The sequence below is a fragment of the Nilaparvata lugens genome, chromosome 14 (genome assembly GCF_014356525.2).
Source record: "Nilaparvata lugens isolate BPH chromosome 14, ASM1435652v1, whole genome shotgun sequence".
Taxonomy (NCBI): Eukaryota; Metazoa; Arthropoda; class Insecta; order Hemiptera; family Delphacidae; genus Nilaparvata; species Nilaparvata lugens.
The window spans coordinates 16,493,069-16,514,970 of NC_052517.1; the positions used below are offsets into that span (position 1 = coordinate 16,493,069).

General features: G+C 34.2%; 1 protein-coding gene across 1 annotated transcript in view; it reads right to left on the bottom strand.

Annotated features, from left to right (window-relative positions):
• LOC111055288 (rap guanine nucleotide exchange factor 4) overlaps nucleotides 1-18,793 on the bottom strand; it is a 384,485-nt gene extending 365,692 nt beyond the window's left edge. The window contains exons 1-2 of the mRNA XM_039440978.1: nucleotides 18,668-18,793; nucleotides 13,843-13,951 (exon numbers count right to left, since the gene is read on the bottom strand). Of these exons, the coding sequence (XP_039296912.1) occupies nucleotides 13,843-13,883 (41 nt within the window). The 5' untranslated portion in view covers nucleotides 13,884-13,951; nucleotides 18,668-18,793. The remainder of the gene's footprint in view (nucleotides 1-13,842; nucleotides 13,952-18,667) is intronic.
• Between the last annotated feature and the right edge of the window lie 3,109 nt (nucleotides 18,794-21,902).

A 21,902-nucleotide genomic window follows, 5' to 3' on the forward strand; every position in this document is an offset into this window, starting at 1 on the left:
GTCTGCTCTATTAATAAATACCGAGTGCTTGAATGGTTCTGGACGATGGAAAGTTAAAACTCGCTCTTCATATTGCCGTAGAATATTATTATCGAAATTCTCCTCTTCACATGAAATATTATCTTGTTTGCGCCATCCACAATTGGACTACATCGTTCATGTTCCTTACTAGGATCGTCTGTTGGCAACCAATTTTCTAAATATACTGAACAAAACACACATTGAACAACGTCAGGTGCTCGCACAAATTTAAAACCCTGTTTAGCCATATTTTGAGGTGACAACAGACTCGATTCTAATTTCCATCGATTATCAAATGTTAATAACCTCAATCGTTCGTGCATGAAAATCTGATCCTGTGAGAGCATTTTTTGCACTGTACTTGCAGCTTGTTAAATCACAACTGATTTTTAGATTAATGTTTACTTGTTTTTATATCTAATTCTGTGCCATAGTAATATATTCTTTGTTTGTTTTCAGTAACCCGCTAGTAGCAGAGATGGAGCATAGCAGAGAACACAGAGTTGGAGGGGTGAGTTCGCGAGCAATTCGCCATCGCATTTCCTTCGAAAACGTAGCACCTGACATTGAAAATGTGCTTCAAAACTCGAAAACTCGTGTTTTCGAGATAATAAGAGAACATGCTGCACGTTTCGAAGGAAATGTCAAATGGTTTTTAGTATTAAATGTATTATTGTATAAGATGGTAGTTTTAGAATCAGAGGAATCCGAAGCTGTTTCATCCATTGTGAATCTTCATAGCTACTCGGCCATAGGCATGAATGTCTTGGAGAGTTATGACGAATTGAATGAACAATTTATGTTAGCAGTTAGGAAAATTTTAAGTTCATTCGATAACTTTGTTCGATTTGGGAGTGGGTGGGTGTTGAAGAAGATTGACTCGCTTGATGTAAATGTGATTAGATATAATCCAATGTACACAAGCAGTTATATTCAAACACCCCAGTTCATCAAGAATAAGCTATGTGTTATCAATATCAAAAATCTTTCTGATAAAAAGTGTTTTCTGTGGAGTGTTCTAGCCTATTTTCACCAGAAACCGAATAGGCAGACATTAACGGTGAAATATTTGAGCAAATTTGCTCACAGGCTGAACACTCGCGGAGTTAATTTCCCAACCACCGATCGCGACATAAAGAAATTTGAAATTCTCAATACAGACATCGCAATTCATGTTATCGCGTATGATAACAAAAAGTTTTTCCCCTATCGAACAAGCATATTCCGTACGCGTAAATACCAAATTAATCTTTTAATGTTGAAAGGCGATGCAGGAAAAACTCATTTTTGTTTAATTAACACCGCGAACGGGAAAAACGGATTGTCGCGTCTTCTTTCTCACCTTTCGAAAGCTAAAGAACAAGTAGCTGTTTGTAATTTCTGTTTTCACAGATTTACAACAAACAAATCTAAAAATTGTGATGGGAAAGCAAATTTGATGAGACATCTAGAGCTTTGTTCAAAGTTCCAGTCTCAGAGAACTTCATACCCAAAACGTGGTGAGACAATCAAATTTAGAAAACTCGGTTCGACTTTGAAGAAAAAGTATACAATCTACGCGGATTTGGAAACATTTGTTGTAAATATGGATGATAATGAATCTGAGGATGTACCTATTACCAGAAGTTACACCAAGAAAACGGCGCGTCATATTCCATGCGGGTATTGTTTCGTTGTAATTGATGTGAATGGGGATATCGCGTATGGGCCAGTACTCTATAGATCAAGTAATATCAATGAAAAGATCATGGAGAAATTTCTCAAGGAAATAATCGAACTGGGCGATTTATTGAGTGCAGATATAAAATGTGAAATTCCGATGGAGCATTTAAGTGAACGTCAGCAACACGAATTTCAAAACGCTGATAAGTGCGGCCTTTGCGATGAAGTTTTTACCGAAACAGACACAAAGGTACGTCATCATGCACATGAAAATGGAAAGTTTTTGTGTGCTGCTCATGTCTCGTGTAATTTAAATACTCGAACTGACGATACGATTAGCTGTTACTTCCATAATTTTAGTGGATTTGACAGTCATTTTATTCTAAAAGCTCTCGGAAAATGTAAAAAAGAAAATTTCCTGTATCGCCAATACATCAGAAAGATTTTTGACATTGACAGTGGGAAAAATCAAGTTTTTAGATTCATATAAATTTATGAATGAATCTTTAGAAGTATTAGTGCGCAACTTGGTAGATAGTACAGATATGGAATCGAAGTTCAAACGACTGTTTTCAGTATTTAATGACCCCGATCTCGAACAAAGGCAACTATTGTTGAAAAAAGGAGTATATCCCTATTCGTACATATCTTGCCCTGAAAAATTCACTGAGACTTCTCTCCCTCCGATAGAATGTTTTTATAATGATCTTAACGATACACCCCTCTCCCCCAAAGAATATGAGCATGCACAAAGAGTGTTGTAAATAATTAGAGTAAGATCATATGATGTAAATAATGTACATTATCCACATCTGTTGTAATATTCTTTACATTGTGTGTTTTTTAAATAAAAACAACTTGAATTGAATGTTGGCTCTTTCATTTCTCATTTTGTCATAGAGAAGTGCTAGTAGCATGTGGCACAAGGTGACTATATGTTGAATGGGTGAGTACATCTAGTCACCTAGAAACGCTTCATTACCGAGTGAACCAGACACATGAAACAGTTCTGTTTGTATATCTCACTTTCTCAACATGAACAAACTCGACATTGTAAATTTCGATAAGTTAATTGCACAAGAGGAAAAGCCTGTATGGTGTAAGAATGGAACATTGATACCGCATAACGCTAGAATTCTCATTGTAGGCCCGTCTGCATGTGGTAAAACGAATTTATTGTTCAACTTGATTTTTTCCAAAAATGGATTGAGATTTAAACATATTTATTTAAATACAAAGAGCCAATATCAAGATAAGTACTTGTTTTTAAGAAAAGTCTTTTCAAAAATGAAAGGTATTGAATTTCATGTCAATGATATTCCTGAGAGAATTCTCCACCCCAATAAATTGAAAAAATTTTCTCTCGCCATATTCGATGATTTACAACTTAGTCACACACCTCAAATAAGAGATTATTTTACTATGGGTAGACATCGTAATATTGATACAGCATATTTAATTCAAAGTTATGGTGCAACACAAAAACATTTCACCAGAGATAATGCAAATATGATTGTTATATTCAAAATTGATCAATTATCACTCAAATTAATACATAGAGACTATGTGGGTGAAGATATTTGCTTCAGAGATTTCAGTAAATTGTGTTCAAATGTGTGGAATTCTAAGAAGCATAGTTTTCTTACTATTATGACCGAATGTACAGCTAATAGTGGAAAATATAGAGAGGGTCTGGATAACTTTATTGACATTCAGTAGAGAGTGAGTAGCAGTGAAAGAATGAGGATGTCTCGTAGAAGACAAAACGCTAGTGTTGCTCTAATCGATAAGATTAAGAAATTGAGGAAAGTTATTAGAGATAAACATAGAAGCATTGTACATTTTGAAAAGCAATCTGACAATTACAGAGAAAAACTTTTTAAACCGATTATCACACCTTTAGTTGAAATGGGGAAAACTAAATCTTCTCTCCACTCTGATCAGAGTTTTATACCAAAAAAGGAGGAACAAGAAGAAGAAGACGAAAGTATGGAATTGGGAGAAAAACATGATGATGAAACAATAGAAGTTGCATCACCATCAGCAGCTGAAAAAGATCTAAGCATGAACGAATCAAGTATATTTAATTCAACTAGGCTTGAGAGTGATACAAGCGCTAACATAAAGAAGATAAAGAATCAAGTGCTTGCACAATATTTGTATACATTTCATAGTGAAAAATTGGATAACTCGATTCCTTATGGAATTTCCTACGATTCTGACCGAAAATTATATTTTATGGGTGAGATGGTTGTTAGCTTTGATAACTACTTCTTTTATATTGATAACGAAAAATTCCGAATTACACATGGACTATTAGAACTGTTATTTGCGCAAAGACCGAATTCATATCTCTTTGATGAAAAAGATCTAAATAAATACAAGAAGATTTTATCAATAACAAAAGTTCATTTGGATAGACGAGGATATGTGAAACGTAACAGTGGTGTAAAGTCTCGCTTAATTCAAATGCTGTTTCCTGTTAAAAAAACAAGTAAGAGAGGTTCTGGCTTATTGAAATTTGCAAAAAATACTTCTAGCAATAGAATTTACCAATATTATGACAACTATGACCAATTGGATCAAAATAGTAAACATTTGATCCACGTTTCTTATAACCAACCCAGTGTGTACCATGTCCGGATTGAGTGTCTAAATTAACAATACAATTCTCATTTTTTAGAATTTTATTAGGTAATGTATCTATCATGTATACACCTCGTAGGGGAATTTGTAATAATTTACACCATTTTATTAGATCGTGATTGGACAATTCACCATCGATATTCATTTTTTCACCTTCTTTGTCGTTCTACGTTTTTTAACTCTTTTTTTCTTTGGGAATAAACTTTCTTTGGGGATTTGACAGTCATTCTATTCTAAAAGCTCTCGGAAAATGTAAAAAAGAAATTTCCTGTATCGCCAATACATCAGAAAGATTTTTGACATTGACAGTGGGAAAAATCAAGTTTTTAGATTCATATAAATTTATGAATGAATCTTTAGAAGTATTAGTGCGCAACTTGGTAGATAGTACAGATATGGAATCGAAGTTCAAACGACTGTTTTCAGTATTTAATGACCCCGATCTCGAACAAAGGCAACTATTGTTGAAAAAAGGAGTATATCCCTATTCGTACATATCTTGCCCTGAAAAATTCACTGAGACTTCTCTCCCTCCGATAGAATGTTTTTATAATGATCTTAACGATACACCCCTCTCCCCCAAAGAATATGAGCATGCACAAAGAGTGTTCTCAACATTCAAGTTGAAATCTCTCGGCGAGTATCATGATTTCTATCTGTGCCTAGACGTCATGCTATTAGTTGAAGTTTTCGAAGAAATGAGGTCAACGCTTTTTAGGTCATATGGCCTCGATGTGACTCATTTTCTTTCGCTTGCTCATTACACTTGGAATTGTATGTTAAAGTTCACCTGGGTTGAACTCCAATTGATTAGCGATCCTGATATACATCTATTGTTTGAATCAGGAATGCGCGGTGGTGTTTCGTTTATTGGCAAGCGTTATTGCGAAGCCAATAACAAACACATCCCTGACACATACGATCCCACAAAACCAAGTAACTATTTGCTTTATATAGATTGTAATTCTTTGTATGCGCACTCTATGAATCAATTCTTACCTTATGGAAATTTCAAGTTCCTCTCAGAGGAAGAAATCCATGCTCTTGACTTTACAAATTTGGAGAGTGAATCAGAAACTGGTTATGTAATTGAATGTGATCTCAAGTACCCACAGGAGTTACATGATATGCATGCCAATTTCCCCCTCGCCCCCCTTCATCAAATTCCTCCTAGTGAATTGTTCTCCGAGTACCAAACCAATGAGAACGGTCAAACTCTGACTAAAAAACTCATGAACACGCTTTTTGATCGAGAGAGGTACATTGTTCATTACATGAATTTGAAACTGTACCTTCAACTCGGATTGCAATTAACAAAGGTACATCGAGTCATTAGCTTTTCCCAATCGCCTTGGTTGAAGAACTACATTGAGTTCAATACCTGTAATAGGCAAGCCGCGAAAAATAAATTTGAAGTGTCCTTCTTTAAACAGATGAGTAACTTATGCTATGGAAAATCGATAGAGGGAAATCGAGATAAATGTAATGTTCAAATTATCACAGACGCCAAGCGTCTAGATAAGTACATTTCAAATCCCCTATGTAAACGCTGGCAGATAATAAGCTCGGATGTGATTGCGGTTTTCTCGCGAAAGTTGGAACTAAAAATGAATAAGCCAATCTATTCAGGTTTCTGCATTCTGGATTTGAGTAAACTGCACATGTATGATTTTTTCTATTGTAAATTGCAAAAAATCATACCATGGCAACGCATCCAGCTCTGTATGACTGATACAGATAGCTTCCTCTTATCATTGGAGACACCCGACGTCTACCAACTGATAAGAGAAAATCTAGAATTGTTTGACACTTCAAATTACCCAGCTGAGCACGAATGCTTCTCCAATGAGAGGAATAAAGTTGTAGGGAAATTTAAGGATGAGGCAGCTTCATTTCCTTTAAAATCTTTTCTGGGATTACGGGCGAAATTATATTCATATCTTGTAAATAATGAGAAGGAGGAAACTGTAAATAAGTGTGTGGCAAAAGGTGTGAAGACACATGTGAAAAATAGAAAACTTAGTTTTGACTTGTATAAAAAATGCTTGATTGAACGATGCCAACATATAGAAAAATGTAATATGTTGAGATCCTTCAATCATAACATGCATCAAATTGAATGCGCAAAGGTTTGTTTAAGCCCGTTCGATGACAAACGCTTTATTGCAGAGAACGGAATCGATACATTACCATTCGGTCACTACAAAATAGCAAACTGATGGCACAGATCAGTGTGTGTGTAACAAGCTAGTGACCAACACATCGAATTCTGTTTCAAGCGTGTCTTCACACAAAGAAGAAGAATGAGTAATATTAGAGCAAAATTAGCAGCAGAGCTTCACTCTGCTGCACGTGTAAATTACCCCACACGCAGATATGAGTTGAAGAATGAGAACGATTTATATCAATCAGATCTGATTGAGATGGGTAGCTTATCTAAATTCAATAAAGGATATCGTTATATTTTAGTTGTTATTAATTGTTTTACTAAGTACGCTTATTGTATACCTTTAAAGAATAAGACTGCACAAAGTGTTTATAATGCACTCGAACCCATTATTTGTAAGAATAGACATATGCGTTTTTTCCAGACAGATGGAGGGAAGGAGTATTTTAATAAGCATGTGAAAGATTTGTTAGATAAGTATAATATCAAGCATTATTCTGTTTTTACTGATAAGAAAGCTAGTATCGCTGAGAGATTTAATCGTACAATAAAATCAAAAATATATCGATCTTTAACTGAACGTGGGAGTAAAAACTGGGTTAATAACTTACAAAATATTGTAGATGATTATAACAATACAGTACACAGTAGCATTGGAATGCGACCTAAAGATGTAACTAAAAAACATCGTAAACGTGTTTTAGAATCACTAAACTCTGCATTTAATAGACGATTCAAATTAAAAGTGTTGAAACCAAAATATAAGCTAGGTGATATTGTGAGAATTTCTAAAAAGAAACAGATATTTGATAAAAAATATCTAATGAATTGGTCATCCGAATATTTCCGAATTGTGAGCATACATCCCACAAGACCTATCACTTACTCATTAGAAGATCTTAGTGGTGAGATAATACAGGGTAGGTTTTATCAAGAAGAAATTAAAAAAACGCATTTGAATGAATCTGAAAGAAATGTTTATTTGATAGAAAAAATATTGAGACAAGATAAGGATAAGTTGCTTGTGAAATGGATTGGATTTCCACAACCATCATTCATAAATCGAGAGAACTTATTAGAGTAAATAATAATTAGAGTAAGATCACATGGTATAATTTTATCGAATCACATATGTTGTAAATAATTAGAGTAAGATCATATATGATGTAAATAATGTACATTATCTATCCACATTTGTTGTAAATAATTAGAGTAAGATATGATGTAAATAATGTACATTATCTATCCACATTTGTTGTAAATAATTAGAGTAAGATCATATGATGTAAAGTAAATAATTAGAGTAAGATCATATATATGATGTAAATAATGTACATTATCTATCCACATTTGTTGTAAATAATTAGAGTAAGATCATATGATGTAAATAATGTACATTATCCACATCTGTTGTAATATTCTTTACATTGTGTGTTTTTTAAATAAAAACAACTTGAATTGAATGTTGGCTCTTTCATTTCTCATTTTGTCATAGAGAAGTGCTAGTAGCATGTGGCACAAGGTGACTATATGTTGAATGGGTGAGTACATCTAGTCACCTAGAAACGCTTCATTACCGAGTGAACCAGACACATGAAACAGTTCTGTTTGTATATCTCACTTTCTCAACATGAACAAACTCGACATTGTAAATTTCGATAAGTTAATTGCACAAGAGGAAAAGCCTGTATGGTGTAAGAATGGAACATTGATACCGCATAACGCTAGAATTCTCATTGTAGGCCCGTCTGCATGTGGTAAAACGAATTTATTGTTCAACTTGATTTTTTCCAAAAATGGATTGAGATTTAAACATATTTATTTAAATACAAAGAGCCAATATCAAGATAAGTACTTGTTTTTAAGAAAAGTCTTTTCAAAAATGAAAGGTATTGAATTTCATGTCAATGATATTCCTGAGAGAATTCTCCACCCCAATAAATTGAAAAAATTTTCTCTCGCCATATTCGATGATTTACAACTTAGTCACACACCTCAAATAAGAGATTATTTTACTATGGGTAGACATCGTAATATTGATACAGCATATTTAATTCAAAGTTATGGTGCAACACAAAAACATTTCACCAGAGATAATGCAAATATGATTGTTATATTCAAAATTGATCAATTATCACTCAAATTAATACATAGAGACTATGTGGGTGAAGATATTTGCTTCAGAGATTTCAGTAAATTGTGTTCAAATGTGTGGAATTCTAAGAAGCATAGTTTTCTTACTATTATGACCGAATGTACAGCTAATAGTGGAAAATATAGAGAGGGTCTGGATAACTTTATTGACATTCAGTAGAGAGTGAGTAGCAGTGAAAGAATGAGGATGTCTCGTAGAAGACAAAACGCTAGTGTTGCTCTAATCGATAAGATTAAGAAATTGAGGAAAGTTATTAGAGATAAACATAGAAGCATTGTACATTTTGAAAAGCAATCTGACAATTACAGAGAAAAACTTTTTAAACCGATTATCACACCTTTAGTTGAAATGGGGAAAACTAAATCTTCTCTCCACTCTGATCAGAGTTTTATACCAAAAAAGGAGGAACAAGAAGAAGAAGAAGACGAAAGTATGGAATTGGGAGAAAAACATGATGATGAAACAATAGAAGTTGCATCACCATCAGCAGCTGAAAAAGATCTAAGCATGAACGAATCAAGTATATTTAATTCAACTAGGCTTGAGAGTGATACAAGCGCTAACATAAAGAAGATAAAGAATCAAGTGCTTGCACAATATTTGTATACATTTCATAGTGAAAAATTGGATAACTCGATTCCTTATGGAATTTCCTACGATTCTGACCGAAAATTATATTTTATGGGTGAGATGGTTGTTAGCTTTGATAACTACTTCTTTTATATTGATAACGAAAAATTCCGAATTACACATGGACTATTAGAACTGTTATTTGCGCAAAGACCGAATTCATATCTCTTTGATGAAAAAGATCTAAATAAATACAAGAAGATTTTATCAATAACAAAAGTTCATTTGGATAGACGAGGATATGTGAAACGTAACAGTGGTGTAAAGTCTCGCTTAATTCAAATGCTGTTTCCTGTTAAAAAAACAAGTAAGAGAGGTTCTGGCTTATTGAAATTTGCAAAAAATACTTCTAGCAATAGAATTTACCAATATTATGACAACTATGACGAATTGGTTCAGAGACTTCATTTATTAAAATCATCAGAACTTGCCGGGCACTCAGCTCATGATGTTGAGATCGCATCAATTATAGAAGAATTGCGTGAAGGTAAAATTATTGTTTAGTTGCAGAATGAGCGTGCACAGATTCGGAGGTAAAAGCGAGAGAGTCGCTGCGAAAAAAGACATTGTATGGAATGAACCAGATCTTACCAGTTTTAGTGAGAGAATAATACAGGCAATTAATCAACAGGGTGTTAGTGAATCTCTACATTCGTATTTAGATTCGCAATTATCTAATATAGTTAAGAATATTGGATTGAACAAGATCGAAAAGGAACACATCTTCAGTACATTACAACAGTTATCTGACACTATCGATAGGGGACTTAAAGAGAAATCTATCAATTTGGAGAATTCTCTTCATGATCTCAAATCAACAACAGAGATATTCAGATCACACTTGAATACGATCAACGATAATAAAGTTGACAAGAATTATTTGGATGAGAAATTGAAAGTTATCTCAGACAAGATTAAAGATTTGCAAGTATTAGATAGAAATTATCTGAATACTAGATTGAAACAGCTTAGCACAGAACTTTTTACTAGAGTAAATGAAACTCATTCATTATCTGTTGATAAGGAATATTTGGATAAAACTGTGCGGACATTGAATAACATTGTTATAACAAAACAAGAGTTAGAAGATCGATTATCTGCAATGAGTAATACGATAAAGACAAATCTTATGGAGGGGATTGAACAATTTGTTTCAAAAAACGATTTGAATACATTGCTAACTACGTTTAGCGAAACTTATGTATTGAAAAATGATCTGAGTAGTGAAATGCAAGCATTTATTAAGAAAGATGAATTACAAGCTACACTCAAATCAATTCGTGAGGAAATAGCAACTTCAATTAAAAATACAGAGAATGATGAAGTGACAAGATTACAATGTTCGGTTGCATTCACCGATTATCTCACATTATTTATTCACCGAATAGCATACCAAATAGTGCGAAATTATGCGAAAGTTAGTTTCAATATGAATTGGATAGAAGCGAAATCTCATAATTTGACAGAAGATCAAGTAGGTGATTTAATAACTGATAAGATGGGATTAAGTATCTACGGCGATGTTCTAAAACCCTAAAGTTAGGATCATATCAATCTTTAACCGATTTTCACTATGCAAATTGCTTGGGAGAAATAGCTACATTCTATTTCAATCTTCACATGCATTTTTCCAAGCTGAAACAAGAGTATGTACGTGTTAATGTACGAATTAGAACAGAGATGCATTCGTCCTTGTGAACTCTGCAAACGTGCCGATACTCAAGTATTGAATTAGAGCGGAACTGCATTTGTCCTTGTAAGCTATGTGAACTGAAATTGCAAACGTGACAATAGTGACGTATTGAATTAGAGCACAACAGCAATCGTGCTTGTATGCTCTCCGAAGTGAAATTTTGAAACATGTTAATCATCAGGTAAGAGCAGAATTGGTGCGTAATGATAACACTCAAGGTTGTCTCACACTAAGCAATCGTTGCTACATGGTGTTGTGAAAACTACAACAAGAAATGACAATGTTTTTCAGTTTGATAATATGTTAAGAATGTAAGATTTGGTGAGAATGATTTATATCAATATAGATTCAGAAAAGAACTTTGAATTCACTATTATTCTTCCAAAGAATATTCAACTATGCTTGCCACATAAAGAGTTTTGAAAAAGATGGGATTTGAATGTTACTACTGGACATATATTCTTGGAAGAATGATAAAATCTCATCTAGAATTTATGATAGTAAGAAGATCGTTTCACTTAAATCTCCCAGTGTTCATTGTGTGTACAACTCGTTGTCTAGATTATGTTTCAGTTAAATTTGAGAGTAAGATATTCATTTCACAAGAAGTTTGTTTCACTTAAATCTGGCAGTGTTCGTTGTGTACAACCCATTGACAAGAACATGTTTCAGTTAAGTTCGTTTCACTTGAATCTGTCAGTAGATTACCTCTCTCTCACACACATATCTCTCTCTCTACTATTAATCATCAAATAGACTATGACTAAATGTAATTGAGCATGACTAAATGTAATTATCCTTGTCTATCAACCGACAAAGCCGGTGGTACTATCCTTTTCGAGGTCCACAACGATGACAATAATGTTTTTGACAGTGTTGAAATATAATTAATTAATGCAGAGAATCGGCATCGCTATTCTTCTATCTTTATCCACTGCCATTATAACGTGGATCACACTATATAGTGAGGTCCACGTTATAATGGAAGTATTTGATTAACATTGGTGTTTCTATCCTTGTCTATCATCATCGTATTATCTTTGTATCATTTTCTTATAGGGAGGTCCACGTTATAATGAAAAGTATTTGATTAACATTGGTGTTGCTATCCTTGTCCATCCACTTCGTATTATCGTTGTATCATATTTGTATCATCCACTTATAGGGAGGTCCACGTTATAATGGCAGTATTTGATTAACATTGGTGTTGATATCCTTGTCTATCATCCTTTTATCATCTTTATATCATCTTCGTATCATTTTTTATCATCTCCGTGTAATTTTCGAAAATATTCGTATCATCTTTTCATCATCTACCCATAGTGAAGTCCATGTTATAATGACAGTAGTGATAATAATGTGAAATATTTTTTCAATGTTTGGTTTTGAAACATCTAAATTTAAAAATCTACATCGTGAAAATCAAAGACTGGAAATTTAGTGAAGTGAACTCAACTACAAGACTTAACCGATTTCGGACTATGTGTAACCTTAACTAAATTTGGAAGAGGAACAGCACAAGGTTACCTTATTTTTACTTCCCTTGCCCTATTACCATAGGTAAGGAAAGTATAGTAGAAAAATTAAGGTAACCCAATTTCTAAATTCTATACGTTTCAAGGTCCCCTGAGTCCGAAAAAGTGGTTTTTGGGTATTGGTATGTGTGTGTGTGTGTGTGTGTGTGTGTGTGTATGAGTGTATGTGCGTCTGTGTACACGATATCTCATCTCCCAGTTAACGGAATGACTTGAAATTTGGAACGTAAGGTCCTTACACTATAAGGATCCGACACAGAAACAATTTCGATCAAATGAAATCCAAGATGGCGGCTAAAATGGCGAAAATGTTGTCAAAAACAGGGTTTTACGCGATTTTCTCAAAAACGGCTCCAACGATTTTGATCAAATTCATACCTGAAATAGCAAATAGTCATTGATAAGCTCTATCAACTGCAACAAGTCCCATACTATCTGTAAAAATTTCAGGAGCTCCGCCTCATCTATGCAAAGTTCGATTTCAGATTCTCAATTATCAGCCTTCATATACAATTTATTTAAACAATAAATTTTAAGTGGGGAAGATTGAGCATGAAAATCTCTGCAATTAATGTCCAGTAACATTTCCACCTAAAATTGAAAATAAGCTTGATATTCGAGAAAATGTGATTATTAAATTGCAAACTGTTGGCAACTGTTGGTTATATTAAATCATTCACTAGGGGATAGCAGATATAGTGTGTTTCCAGCGTCATTGACCTATCACCAGCTGTCTCATATCTTTAAATAGTGTACTTGAGTTGCGCGAGAACACTAGCGTCAGGTGATCAATTTTCATAACGGCAAGGAAAGTTGTGTGAGTGCGCCACACCAGATTTTTCCTCTCCCTATCATTTTGATGATGTACTTATTGTATGAATCAATCAATGAAGTATTTGATTATAATTGGCATTATTATACTTGTCTATCATTCGACAAAGCATTTGGTGTCATCCTTTTCTACCTTCGCAACGATGCCAGATCGTTTTTTCAACAATGTTGAAGTATGATAATTTATATTAACAAAATATTCATTCATAATTATGAACATTTATTATTGAATCATTGGAAAATAAATTTTCTTGACGAAATTGATTATTTCAAATGAGAATGAACAGTTAATATTACATCAGATATATTAGTATCAGCTATCCCCTATAGAAGGCAATGACAAGGCAGATAATCGGCAACGCTGTTCTACCATCTTTTCCGCTGTCATTATAAGGTCAAACTCAATATTATAACAATATCATGATAACCTTAGTACCAAAAAGAACAGAATAAATAAAATATTTAGATACTGTTTCATGAATAGGCCTACATTCCCACTTACCTCTTATCGAAAGCGGTAATCCAGTCCGTTACAGAAGACATTTTGAAATCTTTCACTTTTTCGTCCTTGGTCAGTCTAAATATTCACTATCAAGTATGCACTAAATTAACTGAAAATTCGAAATTTACTTCATACAATTCGAAAAATCTAGGGAATACGGTAAAACTCCAATTATCCGAATCGCCGATTATCCAAACCGCCAACTAACCGAATCGCAGATTATCCGAATTGCCGATTATTCGAATCGCCAACTATCAGAATCGCAGATTATCGAATGAAATAGGAACAGTTGTGGGTTTAAGGACTCCGAATATGGCTACGATTTGAATATTATCCTATAGTATTAAACGAGCAACTTCTGTTTATATGTTTGGATGTTTATATGTTTGTATGTTTGTATTTCACCGGATCTCGAAAACGGCTCTAACGATTCTCACGAAATTCAGAACATAGTAGGTTTATAATATAAAGATTCGATTGCACTAGGTCTCCTCCCTGGAAAAACTTGCTGAAGGACATTAAAAGGATAATTATTATTCATCCTTGGAAAAACAGCTGATAATAATTATTTCGTCGTCTGTTGGTGATGGAAGTGAGTGAGCTAGTAGTTCATGTGTGTGGGACTGTGTCAAAATTATGACCCATCTGTTGAACTTTTGTGATCATTCAATTAGGTACTTAGTGCCGGTTGCAAAAAAGCCGGGTTATTTTCAATCCTGATTAATTCTAGTAGATCCATCTTTTTGAAATGGTCTTCTCTGATTTCGTTCACGTGAAGTTAATCAGGATTAATATTTCACCGGCTTTTGTGCAACTGGGCCTTTGTGAGGGAAATTTTTTCATTCCTCTGGGAATTGATCTCAATTTACTGTGATTAGATAGGACATTTCTGTATGAATGTTATTATAATTTCTTCTTTCGTAATAAATTTCTTATGCTTTTGTACTCCAGAGCGAAGCTCGGTCACCGATATTTACAATAAAGAACTGAAAAATCAATGAATCGAATGAGTTATGCGAATTTGGAGGAATTTTACATTACTCTATTGTTTCCATATTATATTAATGTATAATCATTTCTATTATATTATTTTTCTTATCATTACGAAATAAAATTTTATTCGATTCTATTTCGTCAATCTTTGATGAGATTATTGTGTCCACACAATGGATAAACGAATCATTAACAGATGGATAAATCCATCTGAATGAATATATCAGATAAGAGTACTAATTTATTGTTTTTTTCTTCAGGGATTCTTCGAAATCTAAATCTGACTACCATTTAAAATTATTTCGTCATAATAATAATTTAGACGAAATAATTTAAAAAGGATACTCAGATTGATATTTTTATTTATACTAATTGATGATTGGACTGCGTCCTCCAAGAAAATCTCCAACTAGTAAGGTCAAAGAAATACCTCAATCATTGAAATAAGAGTGTATTGTGATAGGGGAATGCAATACAGTCATTGAAATCCAACATTATTCTTTGTGTAAACCATTTCACTTTAAATTGTCAGGATTCCTCATGAATAGCTTCCAATGTCTCCCATTTAACCAATACTGACCGTTTAAGGCTCATCTTCATGTAAACCATTTCACTTTAAATTGTCAGGTTTCTTCATAAATGGCTTCCAATGTCTCCCATTTAATTAATACTGACCGTTTCAAGTCCATCTCTTTGTAAATCATTTCACTTCAACTGGCCGCATTAAGTGAATGAGAAGCATTGAAAGCTATTTATGGGAAATCCTGACAATTCGTAGTGAAATGGTTTACACAAAGATGAGCCTTAAACGGTCAGTATTAATTAAATGGGAGACATTGGAAGCCATTTATGAAGAATCCTGACAATTTAAAGTGAAATGGTTTACATGAAGATGAGCCTTAAACGGTCAGTATTGGTTAAATGGGAGACATTGGAAGCCATTTATGAAGAATCCTGACAATTTAAAGTGAAATGGTTTACATGAAGATGAGCCTTAAACGGTCAGTATTGGTTAGATGGGAGACATTGGAAGCTATTCATGAGGAATCCTGACAATTTAAAGTGAAATGGTTCACATGAAGATGAACCTTAAACGGTCAGTATTGGTTAAATGGGAGACATTGGAAGCTATTCATGAGGAATCCTGACAATTTAAAGTGAAATGGTTTACACAAAGATGAACCTTAAACGGTCAGTATTAGTTAGATGGGAGACATTGGAAGCTATTCATGAGGAATCCTGACAATTCGAAGTGAAATGGTTCACATGAAGATGAACCTTAAACGGTCAGTATTGGTTAAATGGGAGACATTGGAAGCTATTCATGAGGAATCCTGACAATTTAAAGTGAAATGGTTTACACAAAGATGAACCTTAAACGGTCAGTATTGGTTAAATGGGAGACATTGGAAGCTATTCATGAGGAATCCTGACAATTTAAAGTGAAATGGTTTACATGAAGATGAACCTTAAACGGTCAGTATTAGTTAGATGGGAGACATTGGAAGCTATTCATGAGGAATCCTGACAATTTAAAGTGAAATGGTTTACATGAAGATGAGCCTTAAACGGTCAGTATTGGTTAAATGGAGACATTGGAAGCTATTCATGAGGAATCCTGACAATTTAAAGTGAAATGGTTTACACAAAGATGAACTTAAACGGTCAGTATTGGTTAAATGGGAGACATTGGAAGCTATTCATGAGGAATCCTGACAATTTAAAGTGAAATGGTTTACATGAAGATGAGCCTTAAACGGTCAGTATTGGTTAAATGGGAGACATTGGAAGCTATTCATGAGGAATCCTGACAATTTAAAGTGAAATGGTTTACATGAAGATGAACCTTAAACGGTCAGTATTAGTTAGATGGGAGACATTGGAAGCTATTCATGAGGAATCCTGACAATTTAAAGTGAAATGGTTTACATGAAGATGAGCCTTAAACGGTCAGTATTGGTTAAATGGGAGACATTGGAAGCTATTCATGAGGAATCCTGACAATTTAAAGTGAAATGGTTACATGAAGATGAACCTTAAACGGTCAGTATTAGTTAGATGGGAGACATTGGAAGCTATTCATGAGGAATCCTGACAATTTAAAGTGAAATGGTTTACATGAAGATGAACCTTAAACGGTCAGTATTAGTTAGATGGGAGACATTGGAAGCTATTCATGAGGAATCCTGACAATTTAAAGTGAAATGGTTTACATGAAGATGAGCCTTAAACGGTCAGTATTGGTTAAATGGGAGACATTGGAAGCTATTCATGAGGAATCCTGACAATTTAAGTGAAATGGTTTACATGAAGATGAACCTTAAACGGTCAGTATTAGTTAGATGGGAGACATTGGAAGCTATTCATGAGGAATCCTGACAATTAAAGTGAAATGGTTCACATGAAGATGAACCTTAAACGGTCAGTATTGGTTAAATGGGAGACATTGGAAGCTATTCATGAGGAATCCTGACAATTAAAGTGAAATGGTTTACACAAAGATGAACCTTAAACGGTCAGTATTAGTTAGATGGGAGACATTGGAAGCTATTCATGAGGAATCCTGACAATTCGAAGTGAAATGGTTCACATGAAGATGAACCTTAAACGGTCAGTATTGGTTAAATGGGAGACATTGGAAGCTATTCATGAGGAATCCTGACAATTTAAAGTGAAATGGTTTACACAAAGATGAACCTTAAACGGTCAGTATTAGTTAAATGGGAGACATTGGAAGCTATTCATGAGGAATCCTGACAATTTAAAGTGAAATGGTTTACACAAAGATGAACCTTAAACGGTCAGTATTAGTGAAATGGGAGACATTGGAAGCTATTCATGAGGAATCCTGACAATTTAAAGTGAAATGGTTTACATGAAGATGAACCTTAAACGGTCAGTATTAGTGAAATGGGAGACATTGGAAGCTATTCATGAGGAATCCTGACAATTTAAAGTGAAATGGTTTACACAAAGATGAACCTTAAACGGTCAGTATTAGTGAAATGGGAGACATTGGAAGCTATTTGAAATTTTGAAAGCTATAAATTGAAAGCTATTTATGAGGGATCCTGACAATTTAAAGTGAAATGGTTAACAGAGCGGTGATCTTTACACTATCAGCATTGATAGAATGGAAAGCTTTAATGATTTTCGTGGTAACAGATGACAGATTGTAGTGAATCTGACCATGGCAACAATAAACCTATTGAGAGGTTGGAGGAGACATGCCTGCAATACGAAACCTGAAACTAATTAAATCTCCACCGTCGAAGTGAACCTTCAATATATGGTGAGGTCCACGCTATACTGGCAGTATTTGATAAACATTGGTGTTGCCATCTCATTATTCAGATATGACCGTTGATATTTACAAATAGACTGGATTCAATCATAAGCTAATTTATTATTAGGTTGCTCAATTTTAGAATTTTTCACAATCGTTATTTTTGAAGTGTAGTAGAATTTGAAGAGATTGACAATTATAATATTATCATCACTGTTATTGGACAAAGACAATTTTTAAATTCATGGATTAAAATAATTTCATAGTAGTTATTATTGTACGAAAATCCAAATTAATAACTTTTTGAATAAATGCAATATCTCAGTAATTTCCACCTGTAATCTCATAGTGTCACATTTCAAATTTATATATTCAATCATCTGATTACTGAAATACAATCCCCTCACTCCCCTCCTCAAGACCAAGCCTAACTCAACATCCCTAATATAGGCATTTCCAACAACCCCTTAAATGAGCAACAGGTATCCCCCACGAAATTTTGCTAGAATACCACAAAATAACTCCGATCTGACAGCACCACTTTACCTAGTACTATTTTTGACATTATGACGTCATTGTTTCACGCGGGAACTGCTGTGATTGGCCGCCAGTAAAGGCGCCAAAAGACCGGATTGGTTGGAAAATGGCACACGGTGTTCCTTCCGCGATGAAGGTTCGAACACGACTGACGTCTGGCGGGTTGTATCACAACGCCGTGCGTAACAAGATGTGTAAGGTACGAAGAGGATGCTCCCAAGATACGGTATGTATGTGACAAGATGTAAAAGTTACTAGTAGGATGCTCTCAAGATACGAAAGGACGAAGTAAGTGATACGGAATGCTACAATGTAAGTTTACACTAGTAGTTCTGTGAACAGTAGACCTCACGCGGTATCTCATCCACAAGTACCTGATTGAAACTATAGACCTTACGGAAATACAGTAATAGACTGGCTTCTCAACACATCTGTGTAATCACTTGTCAGCTGATTTATGATGAATAATTCCATAGTCTGATTTATACTCTAATATTGGCGTATGAAGGAGGCTCCTTTTTCCTTTTATATTATCCTTGAAATGCAAAATTTGCAAAAACCTTGTATATACATTGACGCGCAATTAAAAAAGGAACATACCTGTCAAATTTCATGAAAATCTATTACCACGTTTTGCCGTAAATGCGCAACATAAACATTTAAACATTTTAACATTCAAACATTCAAACATTCAAACATTCAAATATTCAAACATTCAATCATTCAAACAATCAAACATTCAAACATTTAAACATTTAGAGAAATGCCAAACCATCGACTTGAATCTTAGACCTCACTTCGCTCGGTCAATTAGACAAAGTTCCTTGAATTCAAGTTTCCAATACTCTACAATGAATAAAAATTACACACTTCTCCATGAAGCTTTGAACTACAGCTGATGTGTTGCTCATCACTGCTACAGTGTCATATGATTTATATATTATAATATCCCACTGCGGTACCAATATCAATATTTGAGATATGAGAATTTATGTGCAATCATAAACTTTATGGAATGTCCATTGAATTTATTGATTTTTCTGAAGCATTAGATACTATAAATATCACATAGTTCTCCCAAACAAATTTGCTATTCTCAGTTTCATTCATATATAACAAGGTATGATTCATCTACTTCACAAAAATAAGAAACAATTTTTTCAATTTTGGTGATAACAAGTTGTAACTGAAACATTTCATACATGGTGTTCCTCGAGGATCTTCATTAGGACCACTTTTGATCTGTATGCAGATGACACACTCATTTTTGCAGCATAGGATTTCCCAGCTCTATACTGGAAACCAGTGAAAAATCGGGGAATGCAGATGACCTACAGTTAATAAATAATAGCTGTCCAATTAAAAAATTTAAATTTATGAAAAATTTTGATCAATGGCCAATAAGTTGAATGGGATTGGGAAAAAGAACTCATGGTCTCAATATATTGAAAACCATATTGAAATTTCAGAAATCATGGAACTCTAAAAACATCACACAAACAGATTAAACCTCTGATTGAGCAAGAGTCACTTATTTAACAAAAATGAAGAATATCAACAAGTTTGAAAAAGGATACAAAGTAGGAAGATCCTCAGGTGTTTAGTTCTCTATTATCATGGAATTAAGATTTGTATTGCAACATAAACCTTCTGTATCAAGACATGACACTTCTGTATCACGACATAACACTTCTGTATCACAACATGACACTTCTGTATCACGACATTACAGTTCTGTATCACGAAATGACACTTCTGTAACACAACATGACATTTCTATATGACAACATGAGAGTTCTAGAGTTCTGTAGGCTATTACAAGACACTTGTGTATCACGACATAATACTTCTGTATCACGACAAGACACTTCTTTATCACGTCATGACACATCGGGATCACAACATGACACTTCTGTATCACGTTAAGACACTTCTGTATCACGTCATGACACTTTTGTATCACGAAATAACAGTTCTGTATCAAGATATGACACTTTTGTATCGAGACATGACAATTCAGTATCTCAAAATAGTTATTTGTGCAACTAGTGCGCCAAGTGACAGTTTGCTGCACCGAAAGAAACGTTTACGCCTGAGCCGTAGGCGAGGGCGGAATGGTTTCTTGAGTGCAGCAGAGGAACTTTGCGCACGTATTTCACATTAAGTTTTTCCTACAGTTACCATTGAATATGAAAAGTGGGTAATTATGGGTAAAATTGCCTGAAATCCATCAAATGTTTTTCTGTGTAATTTTATTTTGATAAAAACCTTAATCCTAAAGTCCTCGTTGTCCTTGGTTATAATATATCTAATACTAATAATTAGCGCGTTGTGCTTCGTTGCACGTCTGCTCACTATAGCAGCCACAGCAGTCACTGTTACCAACTTCATTTTCATTTTGCTGCACTGTTGCTCCATATAACCTACTAAGTATTTTGCGTTGCCATGTTGCAAATCTGGAGTGCAGAAAAATTTTTCCCACACTAGAGCGGAAAAGTGATTCTTTGCGTTCTGTAATCAGTGCAGCAATGGCCACTTTTCAACGTAACTGTAGGAAAAATATATTCCACTGTATATCAAAAGAAATAAGTGTGGTGAGGAATGTTTCTTTCAAGCAAATTCTGTGTCAGCCCTGAACAGTCATTTGTAATGTGTTTGATAAGGTTAGGGTTAGGGTTAAAGTTAGGTGAAGTTTAGGGAGTTGAGTTATGCTATTAAATGATGTTTTGCAATATTTCAACCATCATAATGAGTGTTCAATTAGGAATGCAATGCTGCAACTAAAAGTTTGAAAAGATAGTAGTTTGTCTAATACATAGGTAAATTGAAGGACCTCGAACTTCTATGTTGGCAAAAGTGTGGCCAAATTCAAGTGTTATAGTGAGGTCCACATTATAATGGCAGTGCTATGCTTGTCTATCATTCAACAAAGCAGATAGCGCTATCTCTTTCTCGCTTTGCTCTGTTGCCAGATCGTATTTCAGCAATGTAGAAGTAATAAATAATTAACAAAATATTTCATCTTAGTTATGAAAATTCATCATGATATTATTACTATGTTTAAACTCTGATTATCTTTTGTCTGTCTGTATGTAACATGATTAGCCTACGGCCAAATGCGTTGATAGAATTCGATGATATTTGGCAGAAATATTCCTTTTTCAACAGTGCATCGATGTATACACAAGGTTTTTTGAAATTTTACATTTTAAGGATAATATGAAAAGAAAAGGAATTCCTGCAT